This window comes from Pararge aegeria, chromosome 15 (assembly GCF_905163445.1).
Source record: "Pararge aegeria chromosome 15, ilParAegt1.1, whole genome shotgun sequence".
In the NCBI taxonomy this organism is placed as follows: Eukaryota; Metazoa; Arthropoda; class Insecta; order Lepidoptera; family Nymphalidae; genus Pararge; species Pararge aegeria.
The window spans coordinates 3,646,571-3,669,370 of NC_053194.1; the positions used below are offsets into that span (position 1 = coordinate 3,646,571).

The following is a 22,800-nucleotide window of genomic DNA, read 5'->3' on the forward strand; positions in this document are numbered from 1 at the left end:
AGGCGCTAAACTTATAAAACATGTTTATGATGCCTGGGAATGTTCACAGAACGCCATGGGTGTTTTTTGTGATCTATCTAAAGCTTTCGATTGTGTTGATCATAAAACCTTGCTTCTTAAGCTAAGCCACTATGGTATCCAAAACGTTGCACTAAATTTGGTTGCCTCTTATCTCAGCAATAGAACCCAAAGAGTTTGCATAAATGATGCAAAGTCTCAGGGTTCAAATACCTCAATGGGTGTCCCACAAGGCTCGATTTTGGGTCCTTTTCTATTTTTAGTGTATATAAATGATCTACCGTACCATGTCAGTGGAACATGCGACATTGTATTGTTTGCAGATGATACATCTCTAATTTTTAAGACTGATAGGAGTAAAGATAACTCTGACGAAGTAAACCGTGTTATGTCGCATGTGTCGCACTGGTTTACAGTTAACAACTTACTTTTAAATGCAAAAAAAACAAAGTGTGTCGAATTTATCTTACCAAATGTAAAGAAAATTGATAAAAATATAATGATAAATGGTGAATCACTAAAAATAGAGACTTCCACAGTTTTTCTGGGCGTGACCTTGGATAATAAGCTACAGTGGGGTGCCCATATAGATTCACTAGCGGGTAAACTAAGCTCGGCTGCCTACGCAGTCAGAAAAATTAGACAGATTACTGACGTTGAAATAGCTAGGCTAGTTTATTTTGCGTACTTTCATAGTGTTATGTCCTATGGAATCTTGTTATGGGGTAAAGCAGCTGATATCGAAACTATATTTATATTGCAGAAAAGAGCTGTACGGTCAATATATAAACTTAAATCACGCGAATCCCTCCGTGAGAAGTTTAAAGAAATAGGCATACTTACTGTAGCTTCACAATATATTTATAACAATATAGTATTTGTAAGACAACATATTAGTCTTTATACACAAAAAGTGGACATAAACAGTCGACTTACAAGAAATGGTCATAAATTAGTGTCATCTGCATATCGTCTGCGTAAGGTACAGGGATCATTTGTGGGATTGAGTATACGCTTTTATAATATGATTCCTAAGGTGATTTTGGACCTGCCAATGCACAAGTTTAAAGAATTTGTTAAAACACATTTATTAGAGCGAGGTTACTATACAATTGATGAATTTTTTAATGACAAGGTTGCTTGGAAGCATCCGGCTCCGCTTTCAGCTCTCACAAGATAGAAAAATGAATGTTAAAATACAAAATGTAAATTGTTGATGTTGGAAAAGAGCAACTGCTGAGTTTCTTGCCGGCTTCTTCTCGGTAGAATCTGCCTTCCGAACCGGTGGTAGAATCACTACAAACAGACAGACTTGACGTTTCAAAAGTGCTTATATTAGGCCTACTTGAAATAAATGAATTTTGAATTTTGAATTTTTTTTGAATTTAATATTATAAATGCAAATGTTGTTTATTTGTTAGTTTGTCTGTTACCTATAACCACCCGCAACCGTGCACCAATCTCGACGCAACTTTAGCAAAGATATAGCTTGTATCTTGGAATCGATCCGGGTTGAAAAGTATTCTATACTTTCTAACCCGGAAAAGCACCAGGGTAACGTTCCCAGGGTATTTAAAAATATTGTTTTCTATTCCTTAGCTTCACAGCAAAGATAGAGTGCATCCCGTTGCATAAATGTGTATGTGTAATACATGTCATCCTGTAAAAATAAAGGTACCTGCGTGTTTTATTAAAACCGAAAATAACGCGGTCTATGTCACAGTCAACAACAAATTATTATTCGACTTAACTGCGAATGAAAACATCCGAAGACCACCTGTATTTTTCACGATGTATTCTAAGATATAATTTATCCTTATTAATTATGTAACTGGCAAACCACAGTAGCAGCTTGTTGGATTTAAGTACAAGATCCCACTGAAATTGATACAAGCGGAGCGGCGCGAGGCAGTTCGCTTTATGTGTTCTATTATATCTAGACCTGGTAGTGTTCTGAATAGTGATATCAACTAATAGTAACATTATTTTTATTGTTTTAGTTGACCATTTTTTAACAATATTCGATATTGCAAGGGCGACGATAAGCACTTTATAAACAAGAAGTTCTCACTAGTGTTCAAAAAAAATTAATCGGCTAGATATATTACACATACAGACCGTACCTAAATGACCTGAGAAGTAGCTATGCCGTGATTTTTGAACAATGTCATTCGATTAGTATTTTGTATTATAGAATACACACAAAGAGGCAAATATTTCTAACAATTTACGGCCCGACCAACTCTTTAGCAAGGACAAAGTGTTTTCCAAAGGAGGCAAAACTAGGCAAAGAAATAAATAGATGTAAGACAGAACTTATGGTACCCAAGTCAGGGATAACCAATTATTTTAGTTGTTTGGACAGAAGCCAAAAGATTTATTGATAGTTTTGCGAATGTGATTGTAAGTATACTCTGTGAGATATAGTAACGAGGTGATCGGACTTCGATGCCGGAGCAAAAGCATAGCTATTTTATTTCTTTGATTTAGGTTATTTAATACATCTAGACGCAGTGGCTACGCTCTTAGATAAGAAACATTTCCATGTAAATTAAGTAACTTACTCTTTTAATCGTACCTACAGCTATGATCTAGAAATTAATTTGAAAACGCGTCATATTCTGAAATGGTTGTTTCGGAACGTTTCCACCACTCCGGGAATTCAACGCGGAATTTAATTTATTGACCACAGCCATGCTTCAAATTAATAATTCCACCCAGTATTTAGCGGATTTGGTTTCAGGTATGATGCCGATATTAAACTCGTTAGCGTGATCTCATTCTATTTAGTCCATATGCTGGGCCCCAATTTTCTGACATTGAAACCATTTTAGAATAATTATCGTAACGACAATTTCTAATTACAAATAATCTTCTCAAATTAGTGTATTGTCATCGGTCTTCGATATGTCTACAAAGTTTGATCGAAATCTGACCGTTTAAAGTGGGTCAAAATAGTGTCTAAAGAAGTCGGTTACAAACATACAAACATACCGACACGATTGATGGATTCGATCGTGGTACTGGAGAAGTTATCAGTGATCTAGCGAATAGAGTCCTAAGGTTTCATGTCTGGCGGTATTCAAGAACGATTTGATATAGTTGCTCGCCTTCTAACCATTGAACTATCGTAAGGTATAGTAATCTGTACTTTACGCAGTTGATATTTGAAATCTGTCCTTCGGGTTTACGGTTTTCCAAAAGCCTATTAAAGATACCTACGAAGAAACATTGAAAAGGCATTAATTTTGATTGGTAAGCGCACTCCACTTTATGCATCAGATGCAGTTGCAGATTGTAGTCATAATGTTAATAAACAAAATGACAAATTTATTTAATTCATTCACAACTTGCCTATTAAACATTGCACTGGTGTCATATTTTTTAACTTGAAAACTAATAGTAGGAGTAAAGAATCACCTACGTCAAGGTTGATCAATAAATAAGAAAATTTGAGTCAATATTTAATTATTAACAAAATTACTGTGCAAACGATCAATACATCAACATCATCATAAACTATTCATTCAAACAAAATTATTATAGAATATACATTATTATAAACATCACTGAAGTACATATACTTGCTAAATGCACTTACTTTACTTATGTTAATTAGAGTTTATTACAACAAATTGTGATTTGGTAAATTTCACATCTTTTTGTTTTACATCTTATATAGCGAATAGCTATATCTCTATACAGAAATGCTAAAATAAACTTAATCTAAATATAATTTGATCTTATATGTTTAAATTCTAAAGCTAAGTTAAGACTAATAGAAAATTGCTAAAGCTAACAATGAGCGCGATGGTATTTACAAAGAAAGCCTTAATTGTGCTGAGAAAGAAGAAAAACGATAATAATAAATTAATACTGTATACAAAATAGTTACTTTAAGCACCTAAGGCAAGACAGCTACGACTATTTATTTACACTTAGTAAAAAAATGTAGAATATTCTAAGAGGTAAAATAATAATTAAGAATAGAAAACCAAATTTACACATAAGCATCATGCTTTATTATTATATACTTAATTACTGCAAAAATGCACATTCAGAGAGATATTAGTATTCCTGCCGTAAATCCATATTTTTAAATGGCGGACGTTTTTATTTTAAGGGTTTCAAGAAGTGATTATTTTTTGCCGATTCTAATATACAGCAATGCACTTTGAACGGACGCCTATTTTAGTGTTAAATAGATAATATTTTGCCTTCTCATCTTAGACCTCCGAATACAAGTTTCATAACATTAAAATTTCATACAAAAATGGTATTTCTATACGATGAATGTAATAGAAAATTAGAGTTCGTACAATTTACAGACTCTTGAGTAATAATATCTCACTGGTTTACAGCAATCCATAATGCCGATGATAACGGGATAAATTTTACAAAATATAGTTGTAATTACAATAAGCTCGTTGATATTGCTGCGATGCGTGAGTCAGATAGTAAAACTGTGTCGAAAACAAGCTGTGATTGCATTATGTAAGGGCGTTTATTAAAGTCCAATCCTGAACGATTATTGCAGATTACTGCTCGTCATTATTCGATATTGTCACGATATAAAATGGAAATTTATTGTGTTGTTAATACAACGAGCATTGGAAGAACTAAAAGTAAAATTGTACATCAAGTTAATTTTGATACAAATATCAAAGAGCTGGATTATGTAATGGAATTAATAATACTTTATGAAACTGAAACAGATTTACCAAACTTTGATGGCATCAATGCGTTAATTGCATATTTTTCTGTTATTTGCACTGTAGAATTAAATTCAATGGTACTTAATAATAAAATCAGTACGTTGTTATAAATTTGGCTTATCCCATTCAATTGTAACAATATGTACTTGTGGCTGAAGTTTTAGCAAAAGTACAATAATTTGGTTTAAAAATAAATTGAATAGTCCTTGACGTACTAAAAATATTGTTCAGTTCATCATAATTACTATTATTTCTAAAGGATATCCTTAGTTGTACATCTCATAGTTCAGATCCATTCGATTACAAAGCGACTGTATAACAAGTCTAACAATCTTTGACATATTGTTCAGCTCAAAATAATGACTTCTATTGCTAAGGTATGCTCCCAGTTGTATCCATCTTACAGTTCTTATTCATTGGATCTCGAAGTGCTCATGTTCCAATGCTGTAGAGGCCGGGGCTTAGATTGTTTGAATGCAAAACTAACAAGTATCAATTCCCACTATATCAAAGGAGATAACCAGACTGTGGCAGGAATGGCAATAGTATATTCAAAACAATTTTTTGACCACACTGGATCATATTCTGATAGAAATTGAATCGTTTCAGTTTTTGGAGTAAATAAGTAAGAACGAGTGAAGTTCAATAGTTTTTGATAATTTTTTTCATCCACGATTTTCGCTAACAATAATCTGCAATAATCCTAGTTACTATTTACATCACCGTTGCATAAACGTGACACAGGACTTAGCATAACACTAGTCCTGTACAGCCTTAAGGTGGACTGCTCCATTAATAAAACGCCTCAGAAAACATTGAATTTAATCAATATTTTTGAAGGTATTTAAAATCTTCAGGTCGTTATCGACAAGGTCGGTTGTAAAATCGTTATTTAGTTCAATCAATATTATGGTGAGTTTTTCAAACAATGGTGTATCTGACATTATTGAATTATTTTGATCCATTTTTGTTACTCAAAATGGCATGACTTCACTTGATGTCACTGACAATAGAAGTACCTAATTGAAAACATTCGACGAACGTGATTTATTTTGGTGTTACATTCGATGTTGTTTGTATACGAATACATTATTATTTACATACAACAATTTAAAAAAAATTGCTAAATCAGAAGTAAATAAATAGGTACCAACTGCTGTGGCATCAAAAAAAGAATTGCAGCAAACTAATTGTTTTGCCACCAATTTTAAAATATTTTGAATATTGAAATACGTTTTGAGTCAAATTTCCAATCATATAGTTACAATTCAACTGAGTTAACTAAGCTAATTCTCCCTGCTTCATATCAATTGTATGATTTAAATCACTTTGTCTGCTACTGGTTTTTTCCTCTTTCTAAATCATATATTCACTACATAAATGTCTGGTGTGTATTCATCACTGTCACTTTATAAGTTCATTGGTCAATATTGACAGACATTAACGGAATTGTTGATTTAAGAGTTCACAGTTTGCAATATCCAAGGCACAAACTTGGATATTCTTGTACAAACTCCGGGCAAGTTCGCCTCGCCACATCCGATTCCCCAACTTATTATACCTGCCAAGAAATATCTTTGATCTTTCCCTTTGACCTGGAAAACAGAAAAACTTATTAACTTAACTTTGTGTTAGTTTTGAGTAATCTAAACAAATAGATAAATTGGACGTAGTTCAATGAAATGGATCCGACCCACATTGAGGTGTGATACATTTAGGCCCTTAGGCCCGCCATTAATTTTTGTCTGCGTAACTTTTTGTCGGGGGGTAAAAAGAGATATTTATTATTCATAGCAGTTTGAAATAAACTAAAAAGTAGCATGAAGCAGGAATCCTGCTTTCTGAGTCCAAGGTCGTTGGTTCGATTCCCTCAACTGGAAAATGTTTGTCTGATGAATATAAATGGTTTTCAGTGTCTGGGCGTTTATCTGTATTTTATAAGTATTTATGTAAATTATTGGGGTTAGATGGCGATGTGTGTATCGTCGTAGTATATTTATTTATATATTTAATAAAAAGTAGACTACATTGTATGATATAATCATACAAACTCATTAGATACAATATGTAGATATACAGCTGCTATAGGTATATGGTACAACAACCCTGTTGTCTACAGGAAGCTTCTGCTAAGCTTAACGGCGTTGTCTGAAGCAAACATTAGCACAAATTGCTAGTCGAGAATAATGTGTTGCTTGACAATGTAATGTTGAAACCGTCTCCAGAGAGTTATTAAGCTAAATCTGCGAGCCGAGACTCCCACTAACTTTAAATGCGGTTACAGTCTTAGCCATTAAAGTTATCTGTCTTGCCTTCCCTTTTAGTTTATTCGTGAAATGTCTGCGGACATTGCAGTTGGACTTCGCGACCAATTTATAGTCAAAGGATTAAGTGCTTTTTATATTTTTTATTTTAATTTTATTGCTTTTCCATGTGATGTTTATATCTGGGACTAATAATTAATATTGATTCCAGAAGAAAACACTTCGGTCGGTTTGACGTGTTTATGTGTGTTTATCTGTGGCATGGAGGTTTTGTTTCTTTGTTTAAATGTTGTATTAGTCGAGAGTAATATTGTTTTAAAATTATTGTTTCATAACTCCAACAACATGGGTATCAATTGAAAGAGCTTTTCTAGTAAAATAAATACAAATTTAAAATCCAAGATGGCCGCCACCACTTAATGTCGAGCGAAATTTTTCAACACCTTCAATATGGGTCTATACACTAAAATTTTCCCTGCAATGGAAAAGAGGCCATGCCCGGCTGCGGAAGGCTTATAGGCTAGGTAATGATATATAATAATTCATAAACTTGTAATAAAATAGACAATACCGTCAATGGACCTCCCGAATCTCCCTGGCAAGAATCATGTCCTCCCCTCTCGTGACCGGCACAGAGGAATATTTCTGGTATGAACTCGTGTCTGCCCGCTCGGAGGAACATCGATTTACAGCGCTCGTTCGACACTATTGGCACTTGGACCTGAAATGTTTAACAAGGTAAAATAAGGTATTATTTGAAACAAGGTAAAATTAGGTATCATTTTAGACACCTTATTTTACCTTGGTAAAATGAGGTATCATTTTAAACAAGATAAAATAAGGTTTCCTTTTAAGGCAAGGTAAAAAGTATTTCCAGTCCAGTTTTCCAGTAAATGATGCAGTTTAAGGAGGTAGCGGGCTAACCTTAGGCGTATAGCAGTTGAATTAAACCCGTAGCCCTATAATCGGTTTCTACGCGGCATCGTATTTTAACGCGTCATTGCTAACCACCAGGTGAGATTTTGTTGGAATAAACAAAAAAGATTATAAACTATTGCTCTAATACCCTTTAAATCTTAAATTACTATGCCAAAGGGTTGTCTGGAAGTGATTGCTTGAGCAATAAGACCGCTTTTGCATACCATTATTTGTGTGAGACATTCGGTAATTTTTAACCCACGAAACAAAAACGACAAGGATTTTAATGCGTGTCTGAATGGCATCGTAACTCTTGCACGGATGAACCGATTTTTTTTTTGGTTTTTTTTTTGTGGGAAATGTGAATTAGTCGGGAGCCTTCTTATCTATGTCGTATGGAAATCGGTCGCCGCTGCAACAAAATGGCGGATAACAATTTTTTCACAGCTACCTCAATATGGGTATGACATGAAAGGTCTTGACTAGTATTACTACTAGAATAGGGGAGGCGGGGCCACAATTAACAAAAAATATATTTTTATTTGTAGTTTATAAATTATTTAACATTTAGACTTCATTTTTTAAATAGTGATACTTTAACTATTCAGGTATTATGAAATTATTTAAAAACAAATTTAATCGAAAAGATGCCCTTGATAGACCGCTTTTTCTCAAAAAAGGTAGTTGTTAACTGTTACCTCACGTTTGGGGCTACAATTTGTTAATTGTAGCCCCAAACGCCATGGCATCAGCCAGCCATTAACAATAGGGTATTGGTTAACATATGTTATGTTGACTGATATTAAGAGAAATAAATAAATGTACTGCATTATTTTTTTTATTCATGAAACACGCTTTCTTATAAACTGACAGTAACAAAATCACGAAATATCTTAATACAAACTAAAACTCAAATATGTTTAAATAATCCGACAATTCAATGTACATTCTTTCTAAATAATTAATCATCAGTCTTTAGCTCGCCATATTTTTGAAATGTGATAAATTTCAAATCCAAGATGGCCGCTACCGCAAAACGGCGAAATACTTTTTCTTTTCTCACAATTCCCTCAATATGTGTATCAATTAAAAGAAGATGACTAGTAGAATACTGGAATTTATTTTATTATTTTATTATTTTATTGTTTTACAAATTTTGAATTTTTGACGAAATGCTTTTTTTTATTGATCAATTTAGAGTAAAACAATTTATGACAACTAGGTAACTCACCTCGTCTCAAAGCACACGTGGTTTATGCGACAAGGCATAATTTTTTTTTTTTTTATTAAATCTATGCAAAAAATATCATACCTCTTGTAAAACAGACGGTAGAACTCCACCTTCAGACAGTCTACCCCAACCCGTCACTGTGGCATTTTCACCGACCAGTAAATCATCGGACGCCGGCAAACATATCGGTGATATATGAGGCGCAAACTGCATAGGCGAATCCAGTTTCACCAAAGCCAGATCGTATTCATACGTGTAGAAGTTATACTTCGGATGAACAGCTTTCCTGGCCACTCCTCGTTCCACGTAGGGATATTGTTCTGATACGGAAGAAAAGTCGTACTCTCCCACACGTATCCTTATTTGTGAGGTTAGGAGACTGAAATAACAAGAAATAATACAAATAAATAAATATATTACGACAACACACACATCGCCATCCAGACCCAAAGTAAGCGAAGCTTGTGTAAATATTTATAGCTGATAAATATTTTTATGAATATAATACACATAAATACTTATTATACCCGGAAACTGTAAAACATTAATGTTAACGTATAAACAATTTAACAAAGCAAAGTATTGAAATAATTATGTCATACGAAACTGTTCAGTCACAGTTGAATTATGGTCGTTTGTGTGTTTATTACGCAAACAGCGGGGTGGGTAGCTGAAACTTACAATTTGGCCTTTTCGTTTACTTTTATTTCCTAGTAAGAGCGAGCCCTTAATCTTATCCTTTCGTATTTGCTTTAAAAGTTAACATCCGCTTATTATACAGTTTATCCACGCGAGTATGGAATTTTAACAAGAATGCTTGCTGCAACATTTCTGCGTTGCATGGCTGAGCTAACATTCTCTAATTACATTAAAGTTATAGATACATAAAATTAACGTTCCAAGAAGTTTCAGGTATTTTAACAAAATACGTTCTAATTAAAATTTTCACAAAGAGTATAAAAATTCCTTTTTTTTTTATCAGGCCAAATGTCTTTAAAAAGCTATGATAGCACAGTAACTCCTTCTCGGGGGAAACGAGTTCGATCAGGCACACACCTCTAACTTTTCGGAGTTACGATTATAAATGCAACTCATTTTGTCTTTGAAGGAACACTTCTCCAACTGAGAGTCACGGGTTATGATAACAACAATATAATGTTACCGTGCACGCATAACATAATATTTTCAAAGACACATGTAAATTCTACCAATCTGCACTTGGCCAGTGCGGTACACCGCACACGAATTACAATTCTATCTGAACCCATCTCACTCTAAGAGACCCATGCCCTGCAGTAGGCCGGTGTTCTAAAATAAACTCACTCACTCTAACTCATAAATGACTGATTTACGTCAAATCAAATAAGTTAAATATTCTTGTTAAAAATATTACTTTTTTAATAAGGTTTTTTAATTATGATATATGGTAACGATATCAAACACTCTCTATCTTCTAATATAATCTTAATCTGCCCAGGAGATAAGGATAGCACTATTAAATTAAATCTATCTAAAGATTTTGGATTCGATTAATCGGGTCTGGTTTTCCGGGTATAAAGAATGTCCCAAACCCGACCCCAGGATGCAAGCTATCTCTACGTAAATTTCGCCAATATTGGTGTAGCTTTGAAGCTACGAGTAACAAAGTAGCCTGTACTTTCTTAATACCCTGTGAAAGTTACCCTGGTGATTTTTCGGGGTAAAAAGTATCCTTCGGGATACAAGCTGTAATACCTACGTGCCGAATTTTATCAATATCGGTGCAGTTGCTCAGCTTAACATAAGAAAAAAACAACGAAACAAATAAATAGACATACTTTTTGTTTTATTACATTAGTAGAGAGCTAAACCCTTCTCACTGTAGGTTCCGTGCCCTCACTGTAGGTCGATATGATGATGATGATGGAGCTAATCTGACGTTATGCACCGATTGTTATTATTATTTTTATTTATTTTATTTAAGAAATTCTTTATTGATCAATATCATTTTACAGAACCATATATGCTTGCATACGACACAAATAGTAAAACACAAGATAACATTTACTTAAAGGCCAAGGCACCTTTTAAAATATACAGCATAATTACAATAAGCAACTCATAACATCTTAAAATTATGTTAAATTACACCACTTATAAGTAAATTGCGAAATATTTGTGGATATTTCTGCTTTATACAAAAAAATTGAAAAGACAAGGGCACTCGCTTCACTAGTTTGTCGCTGAGCGACAAGAGCCATGAAAGACAACACACACTCGCTTATAGACGAGCTACACAAATATCGGAACTACGCACTCGCTCCCCGCGTCTCGCTAACTCGTTTCTAGTTCTAGCTCTACTCGTTACTCGTTAATCGTTGCCGGTGAGACAAGTGCCTAAAAAGGTACTTGTTTGTTACATGTAAGTGTCGCGCGGCTTGCGTACGTAAACGTAAACAAATTGCGCGAAATGCTTCACTTGACCACCGCCGCTTTCGGCAGCAAGCGAGAACCGGTATGATGGTAATGTGCGTGTATCATAGGTGTTAGTCACGCACACTCGTAACTCGTACCGATTGTTATTAAGACCGAGGTGTTTATTCAATCATAAAGATACTAACTCATCAACGCAATGCCCAGCAGTGGCGATCCAGCCCTCGTTGATGATGGCGCCTCCACATCTGTGCGTTGAGGAGAAGCCGAAGAAAGAGTTGCGGCGAACAGACACTTGCCACGGCCATCGCCCGAAGCTGGAGTCCTTTCCGCCCATGATACGGGTCTCGGGTCGGGGCCACATTGCTGTCATACCACATTCTGGAATGTTTTAAAACAAGGGGTTTAAAGTAGATCAAAACGTGTGGAATATTCCTATCTATTTCCCCGTTCTGTCCCCTCTGATAGGAATAAAAAGTGTGATCTGTCCTCCTGCTCCCGACGAGGGGACTCATCGAACGAATTTTTTACGGTCCGTCCTCTCGGTTATGTACCATTCGCGTATATTCTATATCCTTTGCCAGTTAGTTGTATTATTAATGTAATGCAACTCAAGATTTAGTTACGCTTTTTTTGGAATTTCGTAGTATTTTACAAGTTAGCCCTGACTGTAATCTCAACTGGTTGAAAGCGATTCTAAATTGCTATCGGTTGGGTGAAAGCCATGGCCACCCATCCAGACCAGAGAAATTATAAATTCCCCAGCAAACACTACACATATACTATAACTCTAAGATAAGAAGATATGACTAGAACTAGAATTTAACAGACGCTAATTCTGAATCAGAAAAATAATTATATGGGCGTATTGTTGATTTTTCGATAACGTCCTGTTTCTCGAATAATACCCTAAATAATCGCTTCGCTGAACCCGTAATACTAAAGGACCAGATGACCATTGTAAGTGCTGAACACCACTCGGCTTTGAAAGTAAAAGCTACAAAAGCTTTTCACGACAGCGAAAAAAAAAAAATATTTTTGTACATTTTCCCAATAGAAAAAAATGTCTAAGCTACCTCTACCGTGTGGTGACGGCAGATCAGAACACAGTTGTCACAACCTCTCAACTTCTCACTATTATATATATAATATATAATAAAAAATCTAATTGCACTTGAAACTAAATATTATTATATTTGTATACTACTTGTAACTGAATTACGAAATACTGTTGAAGGATGCATAAGTATATCTCATTGGGAATCACCATGTAAAACCGTTAAAACAAAAGAAGCATATTAATTTTTCCATACGGACCAATTCAAAAAGTTTTAAGTCTTCACTTATGTCAACCCTATTGAAGGTAAAAGACCGACACGCGCATAGTACCTAAACTACCCGACAGGTACCTTTATAATAGTTTGCATAATTGACTTCTGTCACATATGTAAACGTCGAAATACTGTACGAAACGAGTAGGTACCATACTTTTGCATGTAATTGTTTTTTTTTTTAGTAAAAACTATGGCAGTGGTTTACTTAAAAACTATTAGCGTTTCAGTTTCACAGATAAGTCTCAGATGCAGTAAAAAATCTAAAGCGTGAATCTAAAGCGTGTGAAGTATATATTTCGGTTTTCATTTACACATTGTATACTTAACTCGGAAATAATAGAAAATCACAAAAAAACGTAGCGTCCTTGAACGCATATTTACCAGTAGGTACTTAGATAAAATCTTTATTGCATGATATACAATAAAGATTTTATCTAGAAATAAGATCTAGAACATTTTATTTAGATAGAAAAGCCTCAGACATGCTTACCAACATTATTCGTCGCAGCCGTCGTTTGTGTAGGCGCAGAAGTTGAATCGTCAGTTTTATTGATCATATTCATAGCTGGATCCTTTGGCTTCAAGTAGTTTTTGTGAGGTTTGCTTGTAGTGGTGGTGAATTTCTTAGTCGGTTTAGGTTTCCCCGCCGGTTTCTCCCAGTTCGGTCTCGGTTTTGTTATAAAGGAGGGCTCGGTCGTTGCCTGCCAGTGGATTGTGTTCATGTTACTCGGCCGTGACATCATGTGTGCTGAAAATATTAAGTAGGGGAGACCGAGGGGAGTTGAAACCATTTTGACAATTTGTTTCATACACCAAATACTATAGACAGAAATTGTATGAAATTAGTATCAATCGACAGGTAATTCTTTACACTTACCAATGACTAACTTAAAGAAATTGTAAGCGTTAAATATTATAGTCAAAAAAGGACTTAAACGTAACAAGTCAACTTGTTTCAACTCCCCTCATACCGAGGTAAGATGAAACAGGAGTCGAGGAGTGTTGAAACATATAATATTTGAGAAGTATTAAGGGCTGTAAAATAAAAATGATGACATAATTTAAAGGTATTAAGTAAAGTAAAACATTTCAAGAGCAAAACAAACTTTTTTATTAATATTTTGAACTTATGTAGGTAACTACAGCATCAAAAACTAATAATTAACAAAACAAGTATCATAACGTATACTAACAAGTATCTATTCGTAACAGTAAAATAACGGTCAGATAAAGAAAATGTTTTACATTCTTATATATATATATTCTAAAACTATGACATAAAGAACTAAAACTATCAGTTGTTTCTTAAGTATAACAATCAGTCTTGAACAATATTTCTTCAAAAACTTAACTTACAATAATCACACAAAGAGCAAAAATTTTTTTTTCATGAAAATAAAAAACATCAATCTGACAAGCAGTTGTGGCAAACATAAGAAAGTTCTCCACCGGTGCAAGCTTCATGAGCCCAGTTTTTGCAATCAAGACATTGCACCCATTTTTCTTTGGCTCTGCTATTTGAATATGGCTCAAAACAGCAAAGACAAAAGGATTCTTCTTGTTCTTCTTCACTGTCTTCGTTTCCTCTTTGTTTCTTGAAAACCTTCATCTTTTTAATTTTAGTGCCTAGTTTTGATATTTTTTTTGTTTTTGTTTCTTTAAAGTTAGGTTTTTTCACCTTTCTCTTAGCCGCTCTAGCTGCTTCGATTGCAGCTAGTTCATCTTTCACCGGAGTGTCGGTTAAGATAGCGGATTTCACTTTGCGTCTATTTGTTGGATTTCCTTTCCTTGGTGGAGCTTTTGGCAAGGGTCTAAGAGTTTCAGGTGAGAATGGAATAGCTGTCACAGTAACTGAAATATCTCGTGATGCTACAGGTATTATATCAGATGTAAAGGCTGTGGAGGGAACAACTGATACAGTGGTTGAAGGCATTTTAATAGTATTAAGCATTACTTCAGATATCGCCAGATCAGGTGAATTTTCAGGGTTTTCTGCAGACTTGGGTACGTCTTCTGTTTCGTAGCTGATTTGAGGAGGAGTAGCCGGTAAATTTAAGATTGATGGACTTGGAGTACGAGAATCATGTAAAATACTGTTTGCAAGAGGACGTTCATCGCTTGTGCTAGAAGTAGGACAGGGCGCGGGTTCTTCAATTCTTGAAATTTCCACTAAGTTGGAGCCGGATGAACCAGGATTAACGGAAGTTGTCAAAGGACGATCAGTAATTTGACTTGGAAGATAATCAGAGTCCTGGAATATATCAGTGTTAACTGGCCAGAGTCCGGTATGGATGAATCCGGAAGATATATTGCGCGGTGTGACAGCTTTATCAAACGATGTTTTCACTATCCCAGGAATATCATAGATGGACATTACTTTTCCTGGATTAGACCGCATCCAATTGTCACAAGCAGTGTTAACTGCTTTTTTCACTGGCCCAAAAACGGCTCTGTCCATGGGCTGCAACTTATGGGTACAGTGAGGTGGAAAAGTCAATAGAACTATGCCATTTTCCTTGCAGAACTCGATATTTTTAACTGCTGTGTGTGAAGCGTGATTATCTAATAACAATAGTGCTTTATTTTCTTTTGATGGCCTAATTTGTTCTTTGAAAAATTTAAGAAATACATAGAAGTCTTCTTCTTGCATCCACCCTGACCCATTCGCAGTGCCAACTGATCCAGAAGGTCCATCGCGTATAAAGTGATCATTAAATCTTTTCCGCGGAAAGATGAACATCGGGGGTATGTGATTCCCAAGGGCATTTCCTGCTAGTGCTATAGTAACCAATGTTCCCCTCTCTGCAGAAGTCATGGCACTCACTTGTTTCTGTCCTCGTCGGGCAATAACGCGGTCTGGTTTCTGAACAGTTGTGATGCCAGATTCGTCAACGTTCCATATATCCTTCCCTTGCAACTTGTGTTTGTCAACTACTGCGGTATAATTTTGAAAAAAAAGTTGCACGTTTGTTCTGTTAAAACTTGTAGCTCGAGCGATACTTGTAGGTTGAGGTAGTCTCAGAGAAAGAACAGGATGACGTTTCATAAAAGATCGAAGCCAAACCTCTCCAGCCATTTCATGATTTGTCCAAGAAGAAGGAATTTTTTTGTTATATTCTATAGCCAACCTATATGCAAAAGTTCTGGCTTCCTTAGTTCTTAGGCCGAAGTTAGCAGCAGCGCAGTTTAAAAGATAATCACAGAGTACCTTCTCCTCTGAAGCTGTAAAAACAGTCTTTTCGGGATATCCAACCGTTGGAGCATTCGCCGTTTCGTTAGCTTCATAAGAAGTTTTTTTTTTCATATACCTGTAGAGGGAGGTATGGTTCAGGTTGTAACTCGAAGCCGCGTCACGGTAAGTTTTCTGTCGCAAAGTTACCTCTTCTGCGGCGAGATCATATATTTCGCGACTCGCCATACCTCTATCGGTCTTTCTTTTATAATCAGTAGGCATGCTAAAACAAAATAAACAAAATAAAACAACGAATAAAAAAACAATTTTGATCGCGTTATTTATTGACTTTCTGATATAAAATTGAAAACGAGGACCGTTGAAACAGCCTGTTTCAATTCTCCTCAGTAAGAAAAAACCTCCCAATTTTTATTTAATCCACAATCAACAAGCAAATACACAGAAATCAATTGTACCAAATATATATAATAATCTTTAGTTAATGAGCTTTCAGAACAAATATAACTTAAAGCAAAATACAAAACCCCGTATTAAAATATAGGTATCGTAAAAATACGTCAAAAACTTACTTTTCACGATTTTTGTCACATGGCACGCATAACCCCACAACCGCGCGACTTACGCCAACGACGCGAACTGACATGTCAGCGGGCGGAGGAAAGTGGTTGAAAAGCGACGTTGCCAACTCGCTAACGGTTTTAAGTTCGGAGAAATCTTTACTGTTTCAAATCACCTTTGTTTCAAATCCCCTCGGTCTCCCCTAAATAATTTAAACATTATAATTGGTGATTATCGCCGCACCGCACTGGGCCAGCGTGGTGGACTTCCGCCTTAACCCCTTCTCATTGTGGGTGGGTCGATATGTAGATAATGAATTGGTGAAATAATATATTAATAATAATAATAAGAAAATAGCTCTTTTTAAATAAATAAATATACTACGAAAATATCATCGCCATCTAGCCCCAAATTAAGCGTAGATTGAGTTATGTATGGGTACTAGGATGGCTGATTTTTTTTTTTTATAGTTATAATTAAAATAAATAAATAAATATACTACGACAATACACACAACGCCATCTATACCCAAAGTAAGCGTAGCTTGTGTTATGGGTACTAAAGATGACTGATGAATATTTTATGAATATATACTTATAATATACAGATAAACACTCAGACACTGGAAAACACTTATGTTCACATAAACATTTTGCATTTGCGGGAATCGAACCCACGGCCTTGGACTCAGAAAGCAGGGCCGCTTACTGCGCCAGTTATAATTGATTGACCAATCAGATGGTAAGTGGTGGTAAGTGCAAAACCATCGCGTATAAACAGAGCAGCAATTCACAGGGCATTCAAGGAGTACGTCCTGCAACATGTCGCCCTGTGTCCATCAATTTGAGTCGTAGTTGTTAAGCGTCATATTCCTGTAATTACACCGACAACCTCCCCACGCCCGTAACACAGCATTGCAACAATGCTGCTTAGCGGCAGATATAAGCATGGCGATAGTAGGTACTTCCCCGGACGAACTTTGTCAGAAAAAGCTGTACTACTTTAAAAAATTAATAGGTAATAAGTATACATAAATACTTATACAAATAAACACATTCATGTTCACATCATGCCTTGGACTCAGAAAGCAGGGTCGCCGCCCACTGCGCTAAACGGCAATTGTGTTCATATTCACGAAGTTCTTACTCAGTGTAGCGAATTGGTCAATACAAGTATAGTAATTACATGTTAGCTTACAAAGAGAGAAACTTAAAGGTCTCAGAATCAAATTTAGAACCTCGGGTTTTGCATTCGAACAAACTGAATGAGGCAGTTATAATAATAAGATTTTTTTAAAGATAAATAGGAAACCTTTATACAGCGCCATCTATATGTACTGACTGAAACTAAGTGGTAATTACCTGAAGGAATACTGTTCTCCGCGTGTTGCTCCGACACGGCCATAGGTCGCGCCCCCTGCATTATGCTAAGACTAGACGAAATTTTGTTGTGGGGACTAGTTTCCACATCACCGCTCGGCCTGTGTGCATTTTGGTACTTATTTACACTGTTATATGTTATTTTATTAACTATATTATCACTATTATGTCCGCTGTTTGTTTCGAAACTGCCTGCTGAGGGTAGGTTTATTTCTGGAGGGCGATAGCTGTATGTAGGAGCGCCATCTATGGGCTTGGTCATGAACGACGGTCGCACGTCGGTCTGGATGGTTGGTCTGGCGGTCGTCGTCGAAGGCTCGACTGGTGCTTGTGTTGTGCTGGAGGTGGTACTTGTTGGAGCTGTATAGGGCCGCTCCGTAATCGTTACTGGAGCCGGTGTTTCTGGAAAATAAGAGTTATGCTGTTTTATGTTACTTTTATTAATACTGTTTTTCCTCAAGTTTTCCGAAGTATTGTCTTCAAAACATTTATTAAAATCAATTATATACCATATAATATTAGGTTTTAGTAAATTACATTTTTTCATCTGCATTAGCTTTATTATTATTGTCGTTATTCTTTAAAACAAATCTATTATATGGGACTATTGCCTGAAAATAAATAATAATAATAATTATTATTGATAAAGTTTACGAGCTTGTTTTTTTGAACGCGCTAATATCTGGAACTCCCTACCATTTTAATAATCTTATTTGGACAAAATTACCTAAGCAATAAAAGTATATTTAAACTTTTCAAATTATCGTTCCCAAGGGGGTTAAAAAGGGCGAGGGGATGAAAGGTTATAGTCAGACCGCACGAAACTATCAGACCGATTAAAAATAATCAATTGCATTTTATAGCCCAATTCTTGAAGACGGATAAACTCAACGACTTCAATGGTTAAAGGCTATTAAACGTCACTCTACCCTAAGGCGGGTAGAGCGATACGGTGGGTCCAGGGTATTGTGTAGAATAGTGAAAGAATTTTTTATGGGGATCTTATCAGAAATTTTATGCAGGCGAAGCCGCGGGGGACCGCTACTTTTTAAATGGTAACTATCGTATGTATTAAATATTATAAGGTGAGAATGTAGGTATATAATACCATAGAAATTTTAAAAACAAGAAACTGTTATTAAGATTTCTATATCATATAGAACTGCAAGAGCATGCTTGAGCACTTGTCTTATGAATGACTTATTGACTTACGGGCGACGGAGACCTATGCTAGGAGTATATCAATATGATTAAATCAGCAATGCGGAGATCCGTAGAACCCAAGCTACCGACTTAGCTTTACTTGTCGCGAAGCTGAAGTGGCATCGGCATAAAGGAAGCTGGATCCGAATAAATAGATTAACATAAAGAAAAGTAAAAGAAACAGACCTTCGACAACGGGCCGGTCCGGCAGTCGGCAGCATGAGCCGAACATAAAGCCGTCCACGCAAACCCCGGCGTGAATTCCGCCCACTCGGTTGCACTCCTGCACCCACATGCATGCGCCCCTCGCACCGCCCACCGAGCACGACTTGCGCGACATTTGATAACCTGCAAGCAAAAATCGATTGAATGAATGAGTGAATTCATGTATTCAAGAATGGGTGAATGAAAGAATGAATGAATGGAAAAAAAGGAGTGAAAAGAATGAGTGAACAGATAGGTACGCTTTTTATTGCATACCACACAAAACCACACAAAAGTGCAGAAAAACATACATAAATTCACAGTAGCGTAACATCGGAATATGCAGTGTTTTATCACACTTCAACAGAACCTTTTTTTAATCGTAATATTCGTATCGGACTCGCAATTGTAATTAAAATCGTCGTATTTTACACGTGTGTACAACATAATGTAACATAAATAACATAATGTACATTTATCAACCTGTTAACCATGTCATATTTGGCAAATAAAGCTATTCTATTCTATACGCTATTTTATTCTAACTAATAATTGAATTTAATTTATAAAATATCATAGTGGTGAAATAATAGTTATATCTTGTCTCATCATATTTAAGTAACGCCACCTATTGTTATGGATCAAAAATACGTACTATTCCGGCGTTGAACAAGCGAGTGCGTTCTCTCTAACTGAAACCGGCGAATTTTCAGTTTTAATTTATTTATCAAATCTTTTGTTAGATGGCGTTACTAGTAAAGAAAATAACATTTTTCAATGAAGTCAATTTTAGATAAAAAATATTATAATTATATAAGATTTTTTTAAAAGTAGATTTATAATTAAGTAATTAAAGATATTGCATTTTTGCCATTAAAGAGTTTATAAAAATGGTTTGTGTGACAAGTGCAGGTAATTCACGTCTTAATGAAATTGAAACAAATTTTTAGATTTCATATAAACATCTCGGAACGCAAGATTTTTCGCTTTGCAAACTAACAGAGATTTGGTACTGTAAATTAAAAACGGAAAAAACACACTTTTAGAATATGCTAATTTTTTTTTTCGTTTTATGTCAACCTACTTGACATGGTAAACTACAATCCAAAGACAGACGGACAAAGTGAGCCTATAAGGGTTCCATTATTCCATTAAGAAATAAGTATTTCGTATTTTCTTGTTATATAATTTTTAGTATTAGCCGAGGTGTAAGGAAATCATCTCCAGATCTTGACATCATCCCCGTGCCTCGGGGAGCACGTTAAGCCGTCGGTCCCGATTATTATCATACCTTTGTGATAATAGTATATAGCCCACCAACCCGCATTGGAGCCGTGTGGTGGGTCCATGCTCTAAAAACCGTCCCTCCTCTGAAAGACGAGGCCTGTGCTCGGCAGTGGAACGTTAATACGCTGCGGATGAATATGAGATTCGGAACCCCAAAAAGGTAGATGTGATTTCAGAAAATTATTTCAGAGTTCAAAGGAGATGAAAGGTCGAGCGCCTAAACCAATATTAATCCAAGATTATCCACTGGGAATTCAGAAATCTAATGCTTCTATGGGAAATGTCCATTTCATTTTCCATTAACTCCCAACGGTGGAGGCTGAGAAATTCTCCGTAAATACCAATCTATTATGGAATCCGCTTGACGTCTCAAAAATATATTTTAATCAAAACCTCTAATTCGCACTTTGCTGTTGAAGAAATAGGGTTTAAATTGAAAATTTTACAGTGTGAGTTATGTCGATTTGGTGTTCGGCTGATATCGCTATTATGAGGATGAAAAATGTTTTCCCACTAACCCAGAGACATAAGGGCATAGCTTTCAAACGTCTTTGTCCATAAGAGTTTGCAATGCGAAATACTTCACCCATTGAAAAAGTTGTAAAAATAAATTCATAGAAACCCATAACTTGGTCTGCGTTTATTTTATGGAACAGCTTGTACTGTAAAATTTTGGATTTTTTTTATTTAATGACAAGGTTCTTAAATTAAAGAACAAAATATGTCCACATGGACAGGAGATATTTTTTCCACAGGAATAGAACAAAATGAAGGTATATTCCCCTCCCATTGTTGTATCCACTCTCCGAGCATGCGTGAAAACACTGCACGGGTTACCACAATCTATAGAGAGAGAGCATAATGGAAAACTCTCAGGCATGCAGGTTTCCTCACGATGTTTTCCTTCACCGTTGACGCTAGTGATATTTTAATTCCTAAAACATAACTTAGAAAAGTTAGAGGTGCTGGAATTCAAACTCACTCTGACCGAAAGTGAAGTCGAAGTTCTACCCAATGGCCAATTGGCACCGTTTTTTTCTCACTAGATTCGCCTTCTGATTAAAAAAAAAAGTACCCGCTAAAACTGTTGTTGGCTTCTCCTTCGACTAAAGTTTTAACACTCCTAGCTTTAGTAAAAACCGTCATCTCACAATTATTATGGAAGTAAATATGTAAGAATGGGTCATCAATAAATACTACATCAATAATTTTTTAATTGACGTTTTAAAAGTCCTTATGGAATTTTGCAGAATACCGGTGTTACTGATGACTGTTAATATGTTAAATTCTGTTGTTAGTTTAGTAACCTGTTTAGAGGAATGTCCAGAAAAGTTAATCAAAAATCAATACATCAGTTCCAATTTTGTTGTACACAAATGTCTTAAGTAAACGAACTTGACCTACCTATAAATATTGCTATCCTCTTTTACTAATAACCAAATAAAAGTTATCAATTTAATTGAGTTTAGCGATCTGCACACAACAGAAGCGGTTCATTAAGTACTTATGTTGAGTTTGATATGAATTAATACATTAATCAATTCAATAAAGCTCTGCATTCTACTACTACGTACGGTACGTCATAACCTTTTCTCTAAACCTGACGGAGTGCTGACCCCTTATGTACAGACCACTAATCGGAAAGCCATTGGCACGTTTCTTAGTTGTAGTAAAACAGACTTTTAGGTATAGAGAGGGTGGTTTGAGCACAATAAATTTCAAACCGTCCTCAGATCACGCTTCCAACTTAAAGTATCTGTAAAGGTATTTCCTGAATGGAAAAAAAAACATTGCTACTTTATTGTCTTAAATATAATATCTACTCAAAACATTTATCATTATCATCATCAATAACCCATTTTCGGCCCACTACAGGGCACGGGTCTCCTCTCAGAGTGAGAAGGGCTAAGGGCGTAGTCTACCACGCTGGCCAAGTGCGGATTGCTAGACTTCACACGCCTTTGGGAACCTTATGGAGAACTCTCAGGCTTGCTGATATTTTCCTTCACCGTTTAAAGCAAATGATATTCAAATTGCATAACTCCGAAAAGTAAGTGGTGCGTGCCGGGGCTTAAACTCGGCCA

At 35.7% G+C, this 22,800-nt stretch overlaps 2 protein-coding genes across 3 annotated transcripts in view; both read right to left on the reverse strand.

The window, feature by feature from the left end:
* Positions 1–3,591: 3,591 nt before the first annotated feature.
* Positions 3,592–22,800, reverse strand: part of LOC120629783 (serine proteinase stubble) — a 181,982-nt gene continuing 162,773 nt past the window's right edge. For both annotated transcript variants that reach the window (XM_039898824.1, XM_039898823.1), the window contains exons 4-10: positions 19,412–19,573; positions 18,005–18,424; positions 13,383–13,640; positions 11,747–11,939; positions 9,228–9,525; positions 7,569–7,718; positions 3,592–6,328 (exon numbers count right to left, since the gene is read on the reverse strand). In XM_039898824.1, the coding sequence (XP_039754758.1) occupies positions 6,191–6,328; positions 7,569–7,718; positions 9,228–9,525; positions 11,747–11,939; positions 13,383–13,640; positions 18,005–18,424; positions 19,412–19,573 (1,619 nt within the window). In that variant the 3' untranslated portion in view covers positions 3,592–6,190. The remainder of the gene's footprint in view (positions 6,329–7,568; positions 7,719–9,227; positions 9,526–11,746; positions 11,940–13,382; positions 13,641–18,004; positions 18,425–19,411; positions 19,574–22,800) is intronic.
* Positions 14,199–16,842, reverse strand: LOC120629782. Its single transcript, XM_039898822.1, has 2 exons — positions 16,655–16,842; positions 14,199–16,347 (listed from the first exon to the last, which is right to left on the reverse strand). Exons 1-2 carry the CDS (start codon positions 16,726–16,728, stop codon positions 14,298–14,300), a joined length of 2,124 nt encoding a protein of 707 aa, XP_039754756.1. The 5' UTR covers positions 16,729–16,842; the 3' UTR covers positions 14,199–14,297.

Excerpts from the sequence above, each read along its gene's own strand:
- LOC120629782 (XM_039898822.1), bottom strand. The coding sequence starts at position 16,728 with ATGTCAGTTCGCGTCGTTGGCGTAAGTCGCGCGGTTGTGGGGTTATGC. Across the intron at positions 16,348-16,654 it reads TGTGACAAAAATCGTGAAAA|CATGCCTACTGATTATAAAA; the intron begins GTAAGTTTTTGA and ends ATTTTGTTTTAG.